Source organism: Cyprinus carpio, chromosome B16 (assembly GCF_018340385.1).
Source record: "Cyprinus carpio isolate SPL01 chromosome B16, ASM1834038v1, whole genome shotgun sequence".
In the NCBI taxonomy this organism is placed as follows: domain Eukaryota; kingdom Metazoa; phylum Chordata; class Actinopteri; order Cypriniformes; family Cyprinidae; genus Cyprinus; species Cyprinus carpio.
In genome coordinates this window covers 19,719,780-19,741,690 of record NC_056612.1, presented here as the reverse complement: position 1 = coordinate 19,741,690, position 21,911 = coordinate 19,719,780, and the positions used below count along the sequence as shown (strand labels likewise).

General features: G+C 36.6%; 2 protein-coding genes across 3 annotated transcripts; both read right to left on the bottom strand.

The window, feature by feature from the left end:
• Positions 1-10,971: 10,971 nt before the first annotated feature.
• On the bottom strand, positions 10,972-17,396 carry LOC109086878 (membrane progestin receptor alpha-B-like). 2 transcript variants are annotated; one of them, XM_019101147.2, is made up of 2 exons: positions 15,857-17,396; positions 10,972-14,779 (listed from the first exon to the last, which is right to left on the bottom strand). In XM_019101147.2, exon 2 carries the CDS (start codon positions 14,741-14,743, stop codon positions 13,679-13,681), a length of 1,065 nt encoding a protein of 354 aa, XP_018956692.1. In that variant the 5' UTR covers positions 14,744-14,779; positions 15,857-17,396; the 3' UTR covers positions 10,972-13,678. The 2 variants fall into 2 exon arrangements, with proteins under 2 accessions (XP_018956692.1, XP_018956694.1); XM_019101149.2 differs by having other exon boundaries at positions 15,969-17,396.
• A 222-nt stretch (positions 17,397-17,618) lies between these two features.
• LOC109086881 (stathmin-like) lies at positions 17,619-20,610 on the bottom strand. Its single transcript, XM_019101154.2, has 5 exons — positions 20,498-20,610; positions 18,774-18,819; positions 18,464-18,636; positions 18,197-18,388; positions 17,619-18,094 (listed from the first exon to the last, which is right to left on the bottom strand). The coding sequence occupies exons 2-5, from the start codon at positions 18,787-18,789 to the stop codon at positions 18,029-18,031; spliced, it is 447 nt and encodes a 148-aa protein (XP_018956699.1). The 5' UTR covers positions 18,790-18,819; positions 20,498-20,610; the 3' UTR covers positions 17,619-18,028.
• Between the last annotated feature and the right edge of the window lie 1,301 nt (positions 20,611-21,911).

Here is a 21,911-nt window from a genome sequence, read left to right as displayed (position 1 = left end):
CTATGTACAAAAGTGGCACAAGCGTTTATTGAATTCGCAGTTGGTGAAGAATTTCGGATGAGTGAAAAGTCTTTAAATCACAAGAAATCCAAACAATTGAGCTCTGCCTGACGTTTAATGTGTTTTTGATGACTAGCTAAACAGAACTCCATTAAAAACATCTCAAGAAAATTAAACCTTCAAGAATCATAAAAAAAACAAGCCTTTAAGGTCAATTAAGAAATATTACAGGAGCAAGACTGCTGTTGTAATAGAATGTAAGCTGTGATTTTGAATCTTAAATATCAGGAACAGCACTCAGCCAATCAAATTAGAAGAACTAGCAACCACAATAAATGCTTTGTGTTAAAAATATTCTCAAAGATCAGTCTGAAGTGGATTGGGGAAACAGAAACTATTTTCACCTGTTGCTGTTGTTTTACATTTGCATTTTATTATTTTCATAAGAAAAGATTGTGGCAGCAAGACATAATTCATTTTCCTCTTTCTGTTTACATGTTTAGCATGTCAGTGACCTTCACATAGATTTGTACGTGTTTCACCTCCTTCCCAACCTTTTCCAAGCTGGCTCTCATCTTTCCCATGATGAATTGGCCTGATCAGGAGACAGAATGGCTGATTAGCTGGGCTGGTGGAATAGCCAAACAAGCAGAGGTGCTGAAGAGCTCAAACCAAAAAAAGACATAAGTGGTGTCTGTTCTGTGAACAGGTCCTTTCATGGGTCTGTTTACTCTGATTTTTCCCAGTGCTTATTTGCTGTTTTATTTAGGCATCATTCTGAGCAGTTTCAAGTGCCTTTTTGCAATCTGTGCCATCTCGTCAAAATGAATGGGATCTAGTCGATACGTGTGCCATGTAAACACACATGAAACAGCCTACAATGCGCTGCGGGCCGTAAAAACAGATATCAGTTCCTGTCAGCTTACCTCAGAGCACTTCTTCCATGAACTTACCTCAGAAATGGGTGATTACACAAGGCCATGCATAAATAAAAGTGACCTGGGAGCAAATTCCGCCCGAGGTTCTGTTTATTATGGTAATTCTCTAAATCCTCCTGCAATCCTTCTAGCCAATCTATTGGTTTCATTTAGGTTTAGCCTGAAAATGTATTCCAATGTATTTTAATGTTTTTCACAAAATTGGCAAATATATCTTCAGTGGGTCGGTGTCCTACTTTCTAAGTGCTTTAATTAATCTTGAGTTAAAGGCAAGACAACATCATCTCGTGTTGCTTTGGGGTGGGCAGAGATGGGAGTTGGAATTCGTAGTTTCTTTGAATCTGATGATAATTGATGATTGCACCCCTCCAAAGGGCTCTCTTGAGGTTCGGAATATTTGATTAGTAAATGGAGATGTACCACCTAACACCCCATTAATCTCATTGTCTCAAAACTTTGGCTGAGAAATACTGGACCTGCTTTTTTGTTCGTCATCACTTTATACAAACTCCTTTGTAATGATCCAATGTCTATGCAGAATTTTGGCTTAGATAATGACTGATGATTACCTAAAGTTGAAATGTCAATAATTAGCGCGAATAAGTAACCTATATAAGTTTTAATATTTTTGTGATTTAGTATATACAGCGGGTAAAATAAGTATAGAACACATCACCATTTTTCTCAGTTAATATATTTCTAAAGGTGCTGTTGACTTGAAAGTTTCACCAGATGTCGGTAACAAACCAAGTAATCCATACTTACAAAGAAAGCAGAACAAACAAGCTCAGAAATTAAGTTATAAATATTAATAAATAAATATATATATATAAATATATAATAAATATAAATATATATTTCTTCATTTAATTTCAGGTCTGACATTCTGTAAGATGCTGCTATTATTTGGTCCACAAGGCACTTCAGAATGAAACCAGAATGAAACCTTATATTTCACAGTTCACTGTTTCATAAAAATATAAACTTATTTTGTAAAGCATGGTACATTGTTATTATTTGTTTTGTTGTTTATAAAAATAGCATGTGAAATGTTTAACATATGGGCCATGTGATGTAAAGCGTACAGCAGAGGATGGAGTAGCTGCTGAATGCATCATTAGTCCACCGGAGACAAGTGACCTCATATTCTGGTATTGATCATATCCGCTCACCGCTACACAAAGGCAGTCTGCCTTTTGATTACCTCCAGAAATGAAACGGTAAGGGCAATGCTGGCTCTAACCTGTTCCTGTTCTCAGACAGGAATGTTCATTTTAAAATCTTCTGTTACTGAAAGCGATAATTGGAAAGAATAACATCTCAGCACATGCCCTCTGCCATGAAGCCATTACTCAGTCTTAATGAGGCCATCCATGTCATTTAAGTCAAGCAAGACGGAACACCTCTCAGCGCCGAGCTAAAATACACCCCCTCGCACAATCATTAGACGGCTAAATGCCCATAATGTTTACACTGATCTTCAGGCTGTGTGGACAACGAAAGCACTTTATCCTCTCGGCATTGATTCTGCCATGGATCCTAAATCTCCACCAACTGTTAAATAGGTGAAAACTGCATTACATGATTCCCCCAAGTCTTTAGCATTTTTAGTTTTTTAGCTTTTTTAGTGACTCATTTTATACGAGTGGATAATGCTGGCACTTCCTTGTGGTCTACAGTCATTAGGTCTCAATCACAAATAATTACTTACAAATTACATGCGAATGGCCACAAAATAACAAAATAGGTTCTCACGCATGAGTTCAAATTATTCTAAATGAGTGCCTACTGTTAGTAATTACATACTCAAACATCTTCATATAAAGGTTATTCACAACATTCAAATTTAATCATCACTACTGTACTACTACATCACTACTACATCATTACTGTATATATGCCAAGACTAAGTGACTAACAGCATTTTTATGTTCATTCACACGATTAATATATGTTATACCTCTAAAAAGATATATACTGTATATTACACATTTATTTTATTCTATAAAACATATAGAATGGATTATATTCGTATGGAATGTATTATATTAAGGTTTTGTCAAAACACTCTAATGGCAATTCATAACTATTTTATATTTTGGCGAATTGGTGGCTAATTTTTATGAATTTGAATTTGTATTTGATTTCAATGTTTCTGCATGAGTTTCAGAGTGGACCTTCATGCTTCTCTATTTTTCTTTTCTTTTCTTTTTTTTTTCTTTTTTCTAAAAATAGTAAGTTCCCGTGCAAATCACATACCATAAATACATACAAAATTATCATCTTATAAGAAAGGGTTGGATTTTTTTCTGTTTTTGAAAGAAGTCTCTTCTCACAAGGCTGCATTTATTTGATCAAAAATACAGTAAACCAGTAGCATTAAATATTATTACAATTTACAACAACTTTTATTATTTATCAACTTTTTTTATTTTATTTTAATATATTTTCAATATAGTCTATGTTTAATTTATTTCTGTGATGCCAAAGGTGTATTTTCAGCAGTCATTACCACAGTTTTTAGTGTCCCATGATTCTTAAGAAATCATTCTAATATGCTGATTTGCTAAGAAACTTTACTTTTGTTATCAATGTTGAATTTTTTTTTTTTTTTTTTTTTTTTTTTTTTGTGGAAACCATGATATTTTTCTAGCATTCTTTAATCAAAAAGATTTTAAAAGGATAGCATTTATTTGAAATAAATTATTTTTAATGTTGTAAATGTCACTTTTTATATAAGTTTAATCAAGTATTAATTTCTTGCAAAAAGAAAAAAACCTTACTGACCCTAAACATTAGCTAGTTCTTTATCCTTATTTAGGTGCAGTGCTATTGGTGAATCACCTTCAATTCAGTGAATGAATCAGTTCATTCATATCTCAAGTCTGGTGGTCTCTAAAACTTTAAGACCTCTTAAACCTCTGACAGTTTATCATTACAGCCGTATGCCCTGTGGATTAAGCACTAGCCTCAGGCACATTGAAGTGTTAAGAAGCACAAGTTTGTATCATGTTGAGCCAGAGGGCCTCTCACGACGTGTGTGAGCTGCATTCCTCAACATACCTCGAGTCTCTTCAGGTTTCTTATACCTTCTATGCTTGAGCGGATTAACTCTGAAGAATATATTGATTTCTGCTTTTGTGCTTTTCTCAGCGAGAAAATGAAAAGGTAGGGCACAATGGAAGTGCAGCAACGACAAAGGGAGGAAGAGGCCTAATATAAGGCGAGGGGCAGGCACGTGGCAGAAAAGCCAGAGGAGCGGTGGCTGTCACGGTGAAGGGTCCTGCGATTTAATCATTCTAAACAAAGAGCTAGTGCAATCTTTAATTACGCCACATGATAGGAGATGCAAGCCTCTTGATATTACCTCGCCAACCTTGATCCAAATCATTGTCTGACGGACCAAATGGAATATTTAGAAAGGAAGCTGTGAATGAAGATAGCCAAGGCTTCTTGGATGGAGGTACTGCAGGAATGGGGAGGTAGTTAACTAAGAGGACATTTCGAGAGGAAAATTGATGGAGACAAGAGAGGAAGCAGCCGGAAATGTGATTATGCCCATCTCGTCTATATGATTTAGAGCCTTCTAACCATATAATAAAACAGAGAGAATTCATCAGCGCACAGATATATGGCAGGAGCCAATTTACACTTTAAGTTTCAGTGATTTCCTCGGATGGATTTGCTGGAAAGTATGGCCCTTCTATGAATACACTCTCACTCCGATATGGCTCTCATATGGCATTACGTACGGCTTCTATGTGAGGAAAAAGGAAGTGATGACACATGACCAAACACACAATGGCAGTACCATGGATACCAGTCTAATGTTTTTCAGCAGCGCTGGTCCAATTGGGTAATCTGTGTAGGAGAACATGACAAAGGTGTAATTGCTCTTACCTTTTTTCCTTTTCATTACCTCTACAGGGAGTCTGTTTATGTAGCCATTTAGACTCTTTTTCTGTGATTGAAAAGTCTGACTACAAGTGTGATTGTGTATATGTTTATGAATTCAGTGCTCTCTACACATAAATGTCTGAATTTATTATTCATAAATATTTTATATATTTTATATTAAGTATTTAAACTTTTCTAATTAATATACTTTTTAGTGATTATTTCGCAGCGTGGGGTAATTTAGAAAGTTTCTAGATTGACACGACACATACCTTAAAAACTTGACTACAAAAAAAAAAAGTTATTTAACATATTCAGTTTTATTTTTTCCAAGTAATTAAAAAAAGAATAATAATAATAAAATAATTTAAAAAAAAATAATATTTTACATGCATTAATAGCAGTGCATGTTATTATTGTTCACTAAAACTAAAGCTAAATCTAGCAAAAAAAATCATTATAAAACAAAATTAAATAAAATAGTACAAAAATAATAAAAAACAATTTACTAATAGTGGTGCATTTTATTATTGTTCATTAAACTAAAGCTAAATCTATTAAAAATCATTCATTATAAAATAACATTTCTAAACTAAAACTTAATATAATTAATAATAATACTAAATAGATTAGAAATAATTAAGAAAAACTACCAAAAAATGACAAAAGTGTGTAATATAATTACTAAAACAAACTAAAACAAAAGGAAAATGTAAAAGAATATGAATAATACTATATTTAATAGTATGTAAAAGTAAATAATACTAAAACTACACTAGTGAATGTTATCATGCATATATGGGGTAAGTGTTCACAAAGAAACCTGATATTAAACAGCCAATTAGAGAATTTGTAATTGCAGCTAAATGTGCTATTTTCAAACACAAAATAATTCATGAAAAAATAAATATGTGAAAGGTAACATTCAAACACACACACACACACACACACACACATATACAAGTGCATCTCAATTTTTTTTTGAATATTTCTAACATTTCAAAAAGTGAAATTTTCATACTGTATATTGTGGAACATTTCAAAGTTTTTTTTGTTTTAATTTTGATGATTAGCTCTTACAGCTCATGAAAGTCAAAAATCTAGTATCTCAAAATATTAGAATATTTCCTAAGATCAATCAAAAAAAGAATTTGCAAAACAGAAAAGTTCAAGTTCTTTAAAGGTGCTGTATGTAGGATTGACACTGAGTGGTTGAACTAGGTATTGCAGTCCAAATTCAAAATATATTTTTTCACCCGGCCCCTACTCCTCAGACTTGGCACAGGCAGGTTGCCAGATTGATGACACCAACGGGAACGAGCGCACTTGATGATGAATGAAATTAAATGCACTGTGTTTTCCGCCAACTGGCAAACCTGGGGTGCGGAAATACAATTGGGTAAACTGGTAGTGGGCAGGTTTCACAACCCAAAACAAAAATCGACACTCTGGCCCGAAACGCACATTTTTAAAGGAGAATAACTGACTGTAGCATTGTTTTTCAGATAAACAAGTATGTTAACTTAGCATGTTTCTTAAATATCTGCAAACATATTATGGTATTTTTATGCTTTAGTAGAGTCAAAAACTTACATACAGCACGTTTAAAGTATGTTCATTTATGCACTCAATACTTGGTTGTGGGCACCGCTCCTACAGCACAAATGACTGCATCAGTGAGGTGTGGTATGGAAGCGATCAGCCTGTGGCTCTGCTGAGGCACTATTGAGCCTTCAGCTCATCTGAATTGTTGGATCGACTGTTTCACATCTTTCTCTTGAAAATATCCCATAGATTCCATATGGGGTTCAGGTCATGTTGGCTGGCCAATTAAGCACAGTAATATCATGGTAAGCAAACCACTTGGAAGTGATTTTGGCACTGTGGGCAGGTGCTAAAGTCCTGCTGGAAAAGGAAATCAGCATCTCCATAAAGCTTGTCAGCAGATGTAAGCAGAAAGTGCTTCAAAACCTCCTGGTGGATGGCTGCATTGACGTTGGACTTGATAAAACACAATGGACCAACACCAGCAGACATCACAGCACCCCAAATCATCACTGACTTTGGACCACTGAGCAACAGTCCAGTTCTTTTTCTCTGTAGCTCAGGTAACATGCTTCTGACGTTGTATTTGTTTCAGAAGTGGCTTTTCCTGAAGACGTCTGAGCGTGGTGACTCTTGATGCACTAACTCCAGCTTTAGTTCACTCCTTGTGAAGCTCTCCCAAGTGTTTGAATTAGCTTTGGTTGACAGTATTCTCAAGCATGCGGTCATCCCTGTTGCTTGTGCACCTTTTCCTACCCAATTTCTTCCTTCCAGGAACTTTGCATTTAATATGCTTTGATACAGCACTCTGTGAACAGCCACCCCTTTCAGTAATGACCTTCTGTGACTTACCTTCTTTGTGGAGGGTGTCGGTGATTGGCTTCTGGACCATTGAGAAGTCAGTATTTATCCCCATTATTGTGGTTTCAAAGAACAAGAGATACCCGTAATTTATACTGTACAGATGGTCATATAATGAAATTCATATTTAAACATTGTAATATTTTGAGATATTGCATTTGACTTTCATGAGCTGTAAGCTCTAATCATTAAAATAAAAAAAATTCACGATATTCTAATTTTTTTTTAGATGCACCTGTATGTGTGTGTGTGTGTGTGTGTGTGTGTGTGTGTGTATATATATATATATATATATATATATATATATATATATATATATATATATATATATATTTATATATAAAACATGACATTATGAATTGATTTGTTTCTATTTATTAAATTAGACAAAATTATTTGTCATTTCTATGCGATTTTACAAGTTTTCAGAGTTTTAGCTTTATTTTCTTGATCAGTAGTTAAACTGAAAGTGGTTTAAGAAGTGTACTAACCATATTAGTACAGGTTGTAGCTTTGGCACCACTTAAAAACATAGCTTTTCCATTTTAGCGGATTGCACAGTAATTTTACAGTTCAGAAAAGCCAACTCCTCGTCAACATGAGTCAGCCCACTCCGACTGACCTCTGAACATCACTCCCACAATCCCTCAGTCATCAGAGCTTTCCCACCTCATATTACTCAGACCCCTGTGTAACCCGTCGGGAAGTTAATCTGCAGAGACTGGATGTATAAGATGATAAAGGAGCCCAGAATCAGTTTAAACTATACTGAACTGGTCACGGTTACGAAAGATACTTTTCTGAGCCTTGAAGATGAAAGCTTTTACTGTCCACCACAATTCTGATGCAAGAATGACATGTTAAAATGAAATGACACAATTCTGTTTCAGACAGATTTCCAGATTATAGCTTCACAGAGAGATTTTTGATCAATTTATTTTATTATTTTATTATGTTTTGCAGTGCTGAAGGCAAAGTGATGGCTAAGAATCAGTATTTCAGAATATTAAGCACTGGATAGACAAGCAGGCCCTTGTTTTCAAGATTGGGCGAAAGAAAGAGGGGGCGAGGGAACAACAGAAACCGAGTGGAAAGGAACAAACCGTTCTTTATAGAGCATATATTAAATCTAAAAAAGATATAAAGTGTGAGATCGAGCCCTTGAATTCATGTGACATGCTGTCAACAGCTCTCAGACTTGCAGTGGACCTTGGAGCCCAGATGAATGTGATCAGAGCCTTGAATGCTGTGTGTCAAAGGCATGCACTTTTCTAGAGAGTTCTGATGTTAAGATGTGACTCATAGCCAACATTTCCACAAGAAAGAGAATAACAAACCACTCTAGAATATGTGCATGTTAAAATTGCAGTAGCGGGTGAAAACCTTGGTTTGTAGGTGACACAATGAATGTTTTAAAGTATAGAAATGCTGTTTTACATAAGTGTGTTGTGATGATAAATGGCTTAAAAGGATTGTGCCACATCATTCAGCTTACAAAAACACTGTTGTTCATTGTTGTCTTTGACCACATTGCCATCTTGTGGCAGATGCATGTGCTTTACAGAGTTCTGTTGCTAATTAACAAAGTGTAGAGCGCCATTAAGATGATGATAATGATGATGAACAAGATGATGAGAATGTTTGATGACGAATGAAATTATGATGTTGAACCATTTAACAGATGAGTATCATGTATGAATCAAGATGTCAAAAAATCCTCATACTAAACTTCTTTTATTCATTCAGATTATTATTGTTGTTATTATTTTTAAGTTACATTTACCTATACCTGTTTGCCATAGCTGTTTGGTATAGCTGTTTTATAGGTGTTGCCATAGCAGGCTTTTACATGACCTTCACATATTTTTTACTGGCCTTTTGTATTATGTAACTAAGCCAGAATTTATTTATGTATTTTTTTTTTCTTACAGGGATTTTTATAGCTAGCCTAGAAATTAAAGAGCTATTATTTCCAACACTATTTTTTTAGGGAAATGATGGAATACAGTGCAAAACATTACTGATTTAAAATTTAACATTACCCATTTTCACAGATGATGATGCTACCCAGTATTGAATCTTTTGCTGACTTTATAATATAAATGTTCAACCATTCAAATTACGGCCTTAACAATTTGAAATTATAAATCAAATATATAATAACTACCTCAGAATTTATTTCATTATGGTCTTGAGAAATGAAATCTTATCTTGTTAGGCGTATTGTTAAAGTGTCACCTTAAAATTCCTAAACATTTTTAAACATAATATCAAAAATGAAACCATATGGAAGCCCCTGACTGGTAAAGTACAAAATTGCGACGTTTCAAACTGTCATAGCACTGTACAAGTTTTTAATTAAATAGATCAAAAGAAATGAATAAATACTTCAGTGAATTATATATTTTCTGGAATATGGTTATTTGTTGGAAAAAGACCATTAGGCGAAGTCAATTGAGTTGTGGAAACTCGCTAAATTATGCTGTCAAACTACTTTACAGTTAGAAGTATAATAAAACCAAAAATATTAATAGGCTCAGCATTATAGAGAGACGTCTATCAATTAGAAAATTAGCTAAAATATCATAACTGGCATATATGCCGTCCTAAAGGGTACAGATTTATTGCATCCTTATATTATGATAGTGATGATTTAAAGGAATAAGCTTCTATTAGACAGATTATAGTTTACTAGATTGTGCAAATTCACTGGAAATTCATATGCAGGCACAAAACGATAAAAATATGTCAGCGTTTGTTTACACACTGTCATGTCGTTCCAAGTGAATGATGAGAGAATTTTCATTTTTGGGTAAACTAGCATTTGAAATGATCTGAAGTGTTTTTTTAGAGATTTTTTTTTTTTTGTTAAAGTTGCTTTTGAGGTGCACTGAATGGATTACAATAGCTTTATTGTTCACAATAACAGATTGTTACTCACTTGTTAGTGTGTGCATGCATAAACTGATGTTTTGTTACTCTATACATTGTTTTACCTTTTTTTGTCTAGACAGAAAACACAATGACGTGAAGTGGAAGGTGGGACTTACAGTCGTTTATTTAATTAAATACCATAGTACATCAACACAGTCATTTCCACACACAACAGTATAGTTTAGGTTATCATCAGTCTTTATTGTCCATGTTCTGCACTGCAGCAGAACATGAGTGTTAGTTCAGCTCCGTGCAAGGGTTCGTGGTTGAGTACAGAGTACAAGAGGTTCTCAAGTAACTTTCTGAGCAGTCCTTCCTCTTTAAGTGCAATACAAAAACTAAACATGATCATGTTTAAAATAGAAAAGATTCTGTAAGTGTCTCTGAGGTGAGTAGATTAGTACAGAATTTGAGAAGGAGACACTTTACAGTTTAGCAGAAATCATTTACAGAGTTCCTTAAAATTCCACTTGAGAACTACGGGAATTGAGGCTTTAGGTCAAATCCCGGTGGTGCCAGGAGATGACCTCATCTGTTTTCTTTCTCAGTGACATCAGCTGTTGGCAGCCCCCTGTTCACTATCTGCTATGTGATTTCAAAATGATCAGTTCATTTCTTAGACTGTGGTACAGCAGTAAAAACAACATATTCTGTTAATAGTTTACATTTAATATCTACAGTATGTAATTAACATTATAAAATAATTGTAATCAATTTGGTCTTTCATTAAATAAAGCACCCACTATGCGATCGTGTGATATAAAATTTTCTGATATATTTGCCTCGTAAATTCAATCACTTCATCAGTTCTAGTCCTTGATGACATCATCAATCTGTGACATCATTGTTGTCTGCTGGTGCTGATAAAACTGGAGGGCCATTCACATAGAACACGTTTTTACATTCCATGCTAAATACACGCTACTTCTTGTGTCTTTTACAGCATCTTGCGCATAATACAACATTCAAAATACGCAGTGCTAAAGTTTAGGTTAACTTTTTAAAAATGCCACTCTAGATCTTACTCTTTTTTTTATTCCACAGCCCTGCATCATTTCCAAACATAAAAAACATGCTTGTACAGAATGCGTTTTCGCATTCCACTGTGCTACTTTTCCGTTACTGTTCTATGTAAACATGCACTAGACATGAGCGCCACATGCACATGTAAAGTGGAACTTAAATGTCTCTAGACCTTGCTCTTTTTTCCATTTCACTGCCTGGTGTCTCATGATTTTGAATGGAAAAATTGCATTCTGTATTCCACTGTATTGCTATAGTCCTTGCAGGTTTTTTTTCCATTCCATAACCAAGCGTCTTGCGTTTTGAAATGCAAAAATGCGTTCTGTGTGAAAAGCCCCTTCTTGTTCTCCTTGTGTTCCTGGTTGCAAAAATAAATGGTGGTCACCGTTTCTCAAGAATTCGCTTATTTGCTACTTCTCAAACGGCTCATACCACAGCAACAATTTGTTTTTCTGGGACTGGATCATAAACCAGCTTTTACGCTACATCGCACAGACGTTTTCCTGGTTAATGCAGCAATAGCCTAGTGACACAATATTCATCTCAGGGGAATATGAAAATAAATCATCCTTCCACCTTCAATCTGATGGATATGTGTTGGTTTATGAACAAGGGCTAAGACAAGGGGAGCTACACAATTCATGATACAAGAGCTAGATGCATTTCACTGTCATTAAAAGGCCAGACAGGTTCAGGAACCTTCATATCCTTTCTCATCAGTAGCCATCTCACACAGGTATACATAAACATTCAAAAATGCACACACACACGACAAGCACCTGTATGCATACTCACACAAGGACGCATGCATGTAGTCAGGCACATTAGAGTATACATTTAACACATTAGTTTTGATGCTCAGACTGTTTTTGTAAATAAAGTGCTGAACTTCTATTAGAAAAACATATGCACAGAACACACAAAGGCATTCATATCAGGGTATGAGTAAAGGTTAAGGCCATAGTTATAGCCCTTGCATACAAAAGGAGCATCTTCATGACAAATGGAGACATCATAGCTAATGGACATAATTCATTGTTTCTCAAAAGCCTCTTTGGCTGGGATAGTTCACCTAAAAATGAATATTCTGCTGTTATTTATACAAAATAATGGTTTGATTCAAATTAAAAGAAGGAATCAAAAGTTAATTTGAACCCCTGTGACTTTCATAGTATGGGCAACAGTAAGAGCAATCTTCAAAATTTCATTCAGATTTGGAAAATATGAAAATGAGTAAATAATGCGTTTTCATTTTTGAATGAACTTTCCCTTTAACATTTTCCAAACAAAGAGTGTTGATGGCGTGGAGCAACTTTCTAGTAACTTTGAAGCATAAAGAACACGCAGAGTTCTCATTTTTGTTAAATCTGCCAGGGCTGCTTCTGAAATCCTTCAATCTGACTATACTGCAATCCAGTGACATCACATCCTGCCTACTGTCCTTTTCATAATGTCCGGTATTTCACCCCTCTTCACAGGCTACACATCAAAAAGGGAAGTGTGCACTGGCAGTGCAAAACAAATCGATTGCAATTCGCAAGTGATCATAAACTGACCTCAACGTGGCACTGGACGGGTCGGACACACTCTAAGGCAAGTCAGTAGTCAATTTGACACTAATTTGCATTGGTTTACTGAGTTAATAGTAGCCAAAATAGAAAATTGTTGTCTAAAAAGCACTGCAGAGTGGGGAATATGATCCGATTAATTAAAAAAAATTATTATTAATCAGTCATCTATCAATAAGGTATTCCTTGTGAAGTTTGCAATATTTCAGTCCTGATTTAAAACACTTTTGAATTTAAGTCCATCTATGCTCCACATTTAGCTAACTGCACTGGTCTGATGCCATAGGAACTTTATTTACTGACATTTTACTTGTGTGCATCCCTGTAATTCAAACCATAGCACATGGTGCTAGCAACACCAAGGTCATGGGTTCAATTCCCAGGGAACGCAGGAAAAAAAGCGTATTTAGTGTACTACATATATCAATGCAATATACGTCTGCTAAATGTGCAAATGCCATATGAGCAACATACTTAAGAGCACCACACTGCACCAAAATGAGGTTGGATTTAGAGGCACAATGCAAATATGAACATTTCCAATGATCCAGTCTACCTGAACTATCCTGTATGCAAACCAACCTGTCAGCAGAAATGCTGTTATCCCTTCACAGTTCTCACGTTAACCAGGTTTAATAGGTTGTAATGGCACTCGTCAAACAGATCAGCACCTTTCAGCAGGCAGTCCATTGTTTTAGAGCCATTCTTCACATATGATGCAGTTTTAAAGCAAGTCACCAGTTTGGTAAACAGAAAGCAGTTGGTTCAAAATGCATTGGCAGGCCACAAAAAAAACATTAACAACAAATATAAGATACACTGAAAAATAACAAAAAGGTTTTTCATTGTTAGTTGCTTAAATTGTTGTAGACCAGTGCAATCCTTCCTACATGTGCAAGGCAAGGTCCCTGCCTACTCCTGCTTCTCTTCTAGATACGCCTTCACCCGTTTGCGCACATAGAACGCAGTGAGTGCGCTGCAACACGCTGTGAAGATAAAAAGAGCCACTGCATCGTGAGCCAAGTCTCCATGGAGACTTTCATAGAAAGGTCTCCTCTCGCTATAATCCAGTCGCACAGCTTCGATCTGCACTAGAGTGCAGAGCACAAGGAACACGTGGAAGACCTGATGGCCCTGCCCGATGAAGTCGCAACGTCCCGGGAACCAGCGCTCAGGATGGGGGTATGAGAAGAAGTAGGCGCTGATTAAAAAGGAGATGACCTGGTAGCAGTGGTACCCCACCGCCTGGTCAGCACAGCCTTGTTCGGAGCTGTAGCATTTATAGATGCGATGGAGCACTGGGCTGATGTCTAAACAGTAGGCCAGGCCCGAGGGAACCACTTGGAATAGCTTGTGAACGAATTTGGGCAAGCTTGGGCTGGCGTACTTGCCTAAGCAGCAGCCCGTACAGGACAGCCAGGCCAGGAAGGCCGCGGCTGGCAAGAAAAAACTTCGCACTTGAGCATGCCATTCTTGTTCGATGACGTAATAGAAGTGGGCCAGGGCGCTGCCATACTGGTATACGGCTACGCCAACGTAGTCCAAAAAATAAAAGGTGTAGTGGGAGAGCTCAGACTTGGCCGAGAGCAGGTGGGCAAGCGCACTGCAGCCCAGGTAGGTGAACGCGGCTAGAAGCAGGATGAACAGCGGCTGGGCGTGTGGGTCTCGCAGAAAGTCCACGGTTTCTGACAGCTCCTGAAATTTGACTAAGATAATGAGGGAGGCCAGCAGGTGTGTCCACACATTTACAGACTCATTATGCCTCTGGAACAGAGTGAGGAAGTAGTAGCGCCAGTTCTGGTCAGGCGGCCTGTAGCCCGTGAATATATGCGACTCACGGAAAACCCACGGCACATCGCTCACCATCACAGTACAAGGCAGTTTAGGGAAGGCTGACTCCAGGAAACGGGGGATTTGGCGAAGCTGCTGTGCGTTGATGAACAGCCGCCCAATCTGCTCCATCACAACCGTCGCCATGGTGAGGACTAATTAAGCAGCAGTCTATCGTGAGATCTGTTTGGGGAAAAGTATTCAACAGTTAAATATTACCTTTGCTTTATTAAGAACGTTCACTTGGAAAAAATAAAAAAGCTTTTTTTTAAACTCTCAGTACTTTAATTTGTGTATCAAAAGTGTGAATACATGCATTATACATGAATACATGTACATGTTAATACATGTAAATCAAATTTATGTGTTTTATAACATTGTGTAGTGGAAATGATGGGAAATATATTTTTAAAAAATTGGGAATAAAATAGCTAACTACTCTGACTTGCTAAGGTTAATTTAGCATATAGCATTTTAGTGTCTTACTTACTACTACTTTTTAGTGTCTTATTTTCATGTCTTATGAATGCAAACGCCACAATCTAAGCGATGCATGCAAACTGATATGCGTTAAAGTAAAATATCAGGATCATGAAAACCGCATTTTATGAAAAACATGTTATGACTGTAAATTTATTGCGAATACAAACAAAAATGGTTTAACCTGAAATTAAGGTAAAACGGGGCGTTTCTTCTTGTACAATGAATAGACATCACCGCTTACGTAACATCAGCTCTCTGCGTAAAGCTTCTCGTGCACATGAACTAATAAGGAAGAATCTTACGAAACGAATTAATCGATAATGTCCAGAAAACAAAAGGTTTGGGGGGGAAAGACTTGTTTTTAATTTTCAAATCTATTAAAACGACAAAATAGTGGACAATTTTAGTGATGGCATCCCAAAAGACAGCCCCTTCCCACACCCTCAAGCAGTTTCTCTCGTAAAATCTCGAAAAAAGAAGCGTGAGAAGCCGGAAGCGTAACAATGAAATGTCTTACGAAATTCAATGAAATTCAACGTCTAACATTACAGGTGCAAGCAACAACCCAAACCGGGTTCTTTCTATTCTCATGTAACGTTATTGTAACTTGGGTTATATTCATTCTCCCCGTTTACACACGCTATGTTCGGATCGTAACGCACCACACAAAGGCTATGTCTGTTTGTGAAAACTTCATCTAAAAGCATTTACATTGCATATTTACTTTTTACCTTTCATCTTGCCTGAAACGTATGATCGGTAAATGAACTGGTTTACCTTTTAAGAGGATAATCCCCTCAGTCAGTGAACTGCATTTAACCGCGCCTTCATATGCGTCTTGAGAAAACCTAACTAAACAAAGAAAATTTCATTATGGAAAGAATATTACGTGAAAATCTGTTGAGCAGGAGAGGCTCCTGTCAGCTCCCTGCAGCACCGCTGTCAGATGGCCGTGATCTAAAGATTCCTGATGGGCAGGTAAACTGTCCAATCAGAACAGCCGAAGAGCATTGTCCCCGCCTCCGTTTAAAGAAAGTGGCCAATAGGAAATACCTTTTAAGGTGGCGACACCCTGTAAAATGTATAGACTGTGAAATGTGAAACTACTCTCTTCGTATTAATACCGCCTACATTCCCTCTTTAATAAAAGACGAGGTGAAAGCCACTGTGGTATAACACAGACTCTCTCTCTTTCTCTCGGCCACATATATGCACCCATATGTTTGCAGTAGCTAATTTACCCTATATTCAGAGTTAACAGAGCAGATTTGGCCAAAAGCCACATGTAGACATGTTTAGACACTTTTCTATTGTCAGTGTCAGTCGTTTGAATTAGTAACAGAAAAACGTTTGCAGTTAATTGAATTTAAAGGTAATTTGAATATGTTCATTGTCTAATATGTTCACATTGTGAGTGTACTGTTGTTCATTTCTTATACTGAATTATGTGACGGTTTATCTCATCACCCACACATGCACTCTGCTGACAATGTGTCCTTGTCAAACTCGGTGTTAACAGTGGAAACAAAGGTCTATATTGTGAATTTAGACAGAAGAAGGCAAAATATTACTTCATCCGACAAGTTATAAAAACATATTCCCATGCACTTTGCAGTCTTGTACCAAAATAAAGTATATAAAATATTTCAAGAATTCCTGTTGCACTTGGTGGTTTTGAATGATTCAGACTGGGTCATAATGTGTGGGTGCTTTGAAGGTCATTTTGACATTTGAACTTGTTGCCCCTTCCTACAACACAGACAAGCACATGATTTCATTTTTATTTTATTCAATTAAAAAAACATTTATTCACACAACATGATTGGACATGATCATTTTTTTTTTTTTTTTTGGATGCATGTAGTTGCTTCTACTAAGGGAGTTCAGAATTTGGAAATAAAGTATAATTCATTTTCGAAACGACTGATGCACTACTTCTGAACACATAATAATGTGACATCATGTGGACAACAAGCCATTCATCACTGCAAAGCTGTTTACAACTGCCATAAATTTTCATGCACCTAACCATAATAGCTGTCATTATGTCACTATTAGGATATTTTTTTTGGCTGAAATAATTTTAAGACAAATGTTCAAAAAAGCCTTTTCTAATACCTGTTAGACAAACTCAAAACCACTAGATGCCAGTATAGGTCAAACACAGTCTCAAGCAAGATTTTTTTTTTTTTTTTTTTACTCAAACCTTTGCAAGTACTTACTGGAATGCATTTTTTTTATTTTGTATTTTTTTGTGCATATTGAGTATGAATTATTATAAAAGTATGATCTAGTAAAGGAAATGTGTGTGGATAATGAAATGTTTAGTTTTCACACTAGGAATCTCATGCAGATTATAAAGAGTACATCAAAAAGTGTCCTAAAAGATGTAATTATTATTCTGGCAAAACGTATTTTCCATATAGAATTACAGAAACTGCCATTTATCTCCATAATGTACAAATTTTAAGAAGATGTTTTACTCCACATTACACTCTGGCTGACTGACAGATCAACAAAGAGGCAGTGGCAAAACTGGTACAATAACAAACAACTGTGCAACTTTATTAAGCTCATAGGATGGCAGTACTGACATACAAGGGAACAGGTGGACTTGCACAATGCAGTATACCAAGTATATATTAGACCTATGCATAACACAGGCATGCTTCCCTATCAGTAAAACGCTGCTCATTTTAAACGCTATAGAGCTGCAACTGGACAAATCTACAGGTTAGTGGGGATGATGAAAGACAGAACTGAATACACATAAACTGATGAAATGATGTGCATCAGCTTTTCCCCAAAACCCCTTAATGAAAAAAAGTGGCAAGTACATGGATCCAAACATGGAAAACTGGCCATTTAATGGAACAAAAAATAAATCTTTGGATACATTAAAAAACCCAATACTATACCCTAAATGAAAAGGAAAATGAGAGAGGAAACTTAGTTTTCACCCTCTGCCCCCTCTTTTGTTTCTTTGTTCTTTCGTACCTCTTCAAGCTTCTTGTCCTAAAATAAAGACAAACACATCCATTAACATAATGTAAATTCAATACAACTGAAACTTTACAAAGTAACCTATAATGCATATGCATTCATCCACACAGAAACCTTCTCTTTGAACTTCTCATTCAGGGCTGCCATGCGTGCTGTGCGGTTTTCTTTGTTGGCTTCCATTTTCTGGTTAAGTTTCTCCTCTGCCATCTTGCTGAAGTTGTTATTCTCCTCCATTGCTTTCTGAAGGACCTCCTTCTCATGCTCTCGTTTCTCAGCTAAGTGCTTCAGGACCTCTGCCTCGTGGTTCTAATATGAGATGGTATACAAATGAGGAACAGAATGCACAGTCACTATGCAACTGATTCCTAAACGTCCACTTACCTTGCGTCTCTCCTCTGCCGCTTCCAGTTTTTTCTGGATCTCGTCCAGAGATACCTCCTTCTTCTTGGGGGTGGAAAGTGGGAATTCTCCCTTGGCATCTGGAGCCGAAGGACTCAGGATGACTTCAAAAGCCTGTCCTGAGGCACGCTTGTCCAGTTCCTTAACCTGAATATCTGTGAAGGATAAGTCTTTGCATTTAATACTCCGTGCTTGATTTCCTTTGCAGAATGATTTCATTTAAATTACAAATAAAAGTGAAGCATACTGATTTTGAGATTGGAGCTTAGCTGAGCTTATTTTCGCATCTTACCTCCAGAGGACGCCATTGCACTTCCAACCTCGACGGTTTTACACACCTGCCAAATGAATGCATGTAATAATAATATCAGAAAAATGCAATCGTTTTGCTTCTAACGTTGATGCAAATCATGCTTACACAATCTTTTAACCATCTGCCCCTCCCCACATATTAAAAACAAGCCTCAGCTATACAACAGCTTTTCTATCAATGAAAAAAAAAGATTTCATGAAAAATCCATGGACGAGTCTGTCCTTACTGTGGTATATACAAGAAATATACACCTAATAAATAACTGTAACGGTAATAACTAAAATACACTACTAAAGGGAGTGGCGTCGCCACAATAGTCATGCATAATTTACTAACTGAGTGCTATTTTGGGAAGGAAACAAGCTGTTAAAAATGCAAAAATTACTGCCTATTAAATAGCATTATATCATTCTTTATGCTGAAAGCCAAGAAAAGGACGAGTCGCTGCCAGTACAACAACCACCGGATCCATCTATTCAGACGTGCTGTCATCATCACCTAATTAAACGATAATAGTTCAATTAAAATATATACTACGGGGTGTACACACGGGTGAAATGTAGATAAAACAAATCAGCATCTCTTTTTGTAATGTAATGAGATCCCACTGGGCACTGAGAGATTAAAACAAAGGGGATATTGTGCAAGAAACGAACAAAGGCAGGCTAATCCGTTGAAGTGATTCGTCAAATATTAAGTATAGGACAAACTTGTCATCATAAATATGACGAGTCATCACTCGATGGTTGAAAATAAACATCCAGCCCTTGTGTCTGTCCGATGGGACGCAGGATCTCATCTGGAGACAATAGATGGCCGAGATACACCCTTAACCCCCATTATAACAGCCCTCATAAAATCCATAATACCACAAACTATACTATATTACGTATGAATATGACCCTAATAATGTTCAATAAACATGCAAATATGGAATGCAACACTTACAAATAGTGGTATTGATGTATCACGCGTTTCCAACAAACCAGATCACACCCAATCTCTCTCATTTCACTTCAGACATAACTGCACTGCCCATTGTACAGAATAATCCCACTGTTGACATGCAAAATGCACAGTTCTACATGTCTCCTAATCGATGTAATTGATAGATTCGAAGGTAAATAATATTATTTGACAGCACAGTTGGTGAATGCACACATAACGAAGACAAAAGGCGTCGAGACCCATTAGATCACCTGTCACTGTACTGTGGGCTATATTACGGGATTGTTGTTAAGATTTTAGGTAAAACAGAAACAATAACTATGACTAACAATAGAATTGATTTTGCACTAGCAAAAAAGCAAAATCAACAAGCAAAGCTCAACTAAACGAGAGCCAGTTGGCTAATGTTGAGCTCGACCGTTTGCACAATTGCCTCCCGTTTAAACAATAAACACAAAACCTTGATGGTCGCGCAACGACGAGCAGTTTTAGATAACTGTGCGTGCTGCTATTTTTAAATATCTTACTTATTCATGGTAATTCTTTAACCATACAGAATATTCGCGATGCCCTTGTCTATTATCTAAGGTTACATCGCCTCCCCACAAAGGGAGGTAAATAAGGGTGTGACTGAAATTAAAATCGCAATCAATTGAATTTTTATACTTTAGATGCATTCTCTTCCTGTCACGTCAGACACGGGTGAGATGTATTGCAAAAAACATTAATTTTTGACAACAAAAAAAAACACCCACCTTTTAATTGCAGTGGAAAGCAGAGATATAGTTCACCGCGCGCGCAGATTCCTCTCTGCCTCAGCATCAACCGTTCGCGCAAAAGAGGACCAAATTGTGTTACGTCATATTCGGATGTGACCAATGATCGTCGAGTAGAGAATTCTGGGATATGTAGTGCGCGATGGAAAATATCTGATTTACTTTTAAATTATTTGCTTAATAATACATATGAATGCATTCACATTAAGAGTGTACAGTGCTTGTTTCTAAAAATAAAAAGAGTCATAAATAATAAATGGACAGCCATTAAACAATTAATTTCTTTTAACTATTATTTCAGACACAGTTTGTATTTTATTTTTTATTGAAGATAACCATTTTTATTATTTCCAGTAACCACTGAACCAGGCGTACAGAATTGTGGGATATCATAGCAAAATATACATAAAACTGACCAGATATACAGTATACTAGTTTAGAATACAATGAAAGCTTAATTTAGAGTAGTAAAATTTGACAGCTTGTGACTAGGAAATTTTTCTTTAAGATTAGGCTATAATGGAACAAGCGAGTCCTGACCTCACCCCTGTTGTTAGTCATCTCACAGCTAGTAGACTACAGCCCAATAAATTCGTAGAACAAAGCAGTGACAAGTCTGTGACCTGCTTTGGAAACTGTTTTTGGAGCAAAGCAATATGGCAGTTATAACAGTTCACTTGGCATTAGTGATTGTTTCGCTTCTGTTCTTCCAATGCCTCAATAAATCATTGTATGAACTTATAACTAAATGGCAGAGCTGATAGTCTCAGCACTGTGTTTCAAGCTGACTGGTTTTTACTGCTAGTGTTTGTTTCTGTGCCACTGAATGGTCTTGGTCTCTGTATTTGAGAAAAGCAAATGTGGGAGTCAGTTGTTGTTTGTTGTTGTTTTTGTTGTTGTTTGTTTGTTTGTTTGTTTGTTTGTTTGTTTGTTTTCTGGGAGTCAGTTGTTTTGACTGTTATTAATTTAACAGATACTCTTATCCAAAGTGACTTTTAAATGTGGAAAACACAACACATACTGGCATGCATTTGCATTACATGAGATTATTTGATCAAATTTTGCTCCTCTTAAATATCTCTTTTAATATTTTCCTCATAGGCCTCATCTCTGTCCAAAAGTGCCTGTATCATCCTCTGCCAGTCTCCTCCTGCCCCACCCATCCTGTTTTAGGGGGAAGACATTTTGTAAGCTGCCCAGGGGAAGGGGGAGCAGATGGTGCTTAGATGCCTCGCCCTGTCTAGGGTCTCTGGTGTCTTACACAAAGACACAAAGGGAGCTGAGAAACCCCCTGTCAAGGACATATTTTGGCTGTTATCTCTGGGGGCAGAGGGTATCATAAAAGCTATTTTAAACTTTATTTAAGTGAGTATTAATAAGTTCATCAGCAGGC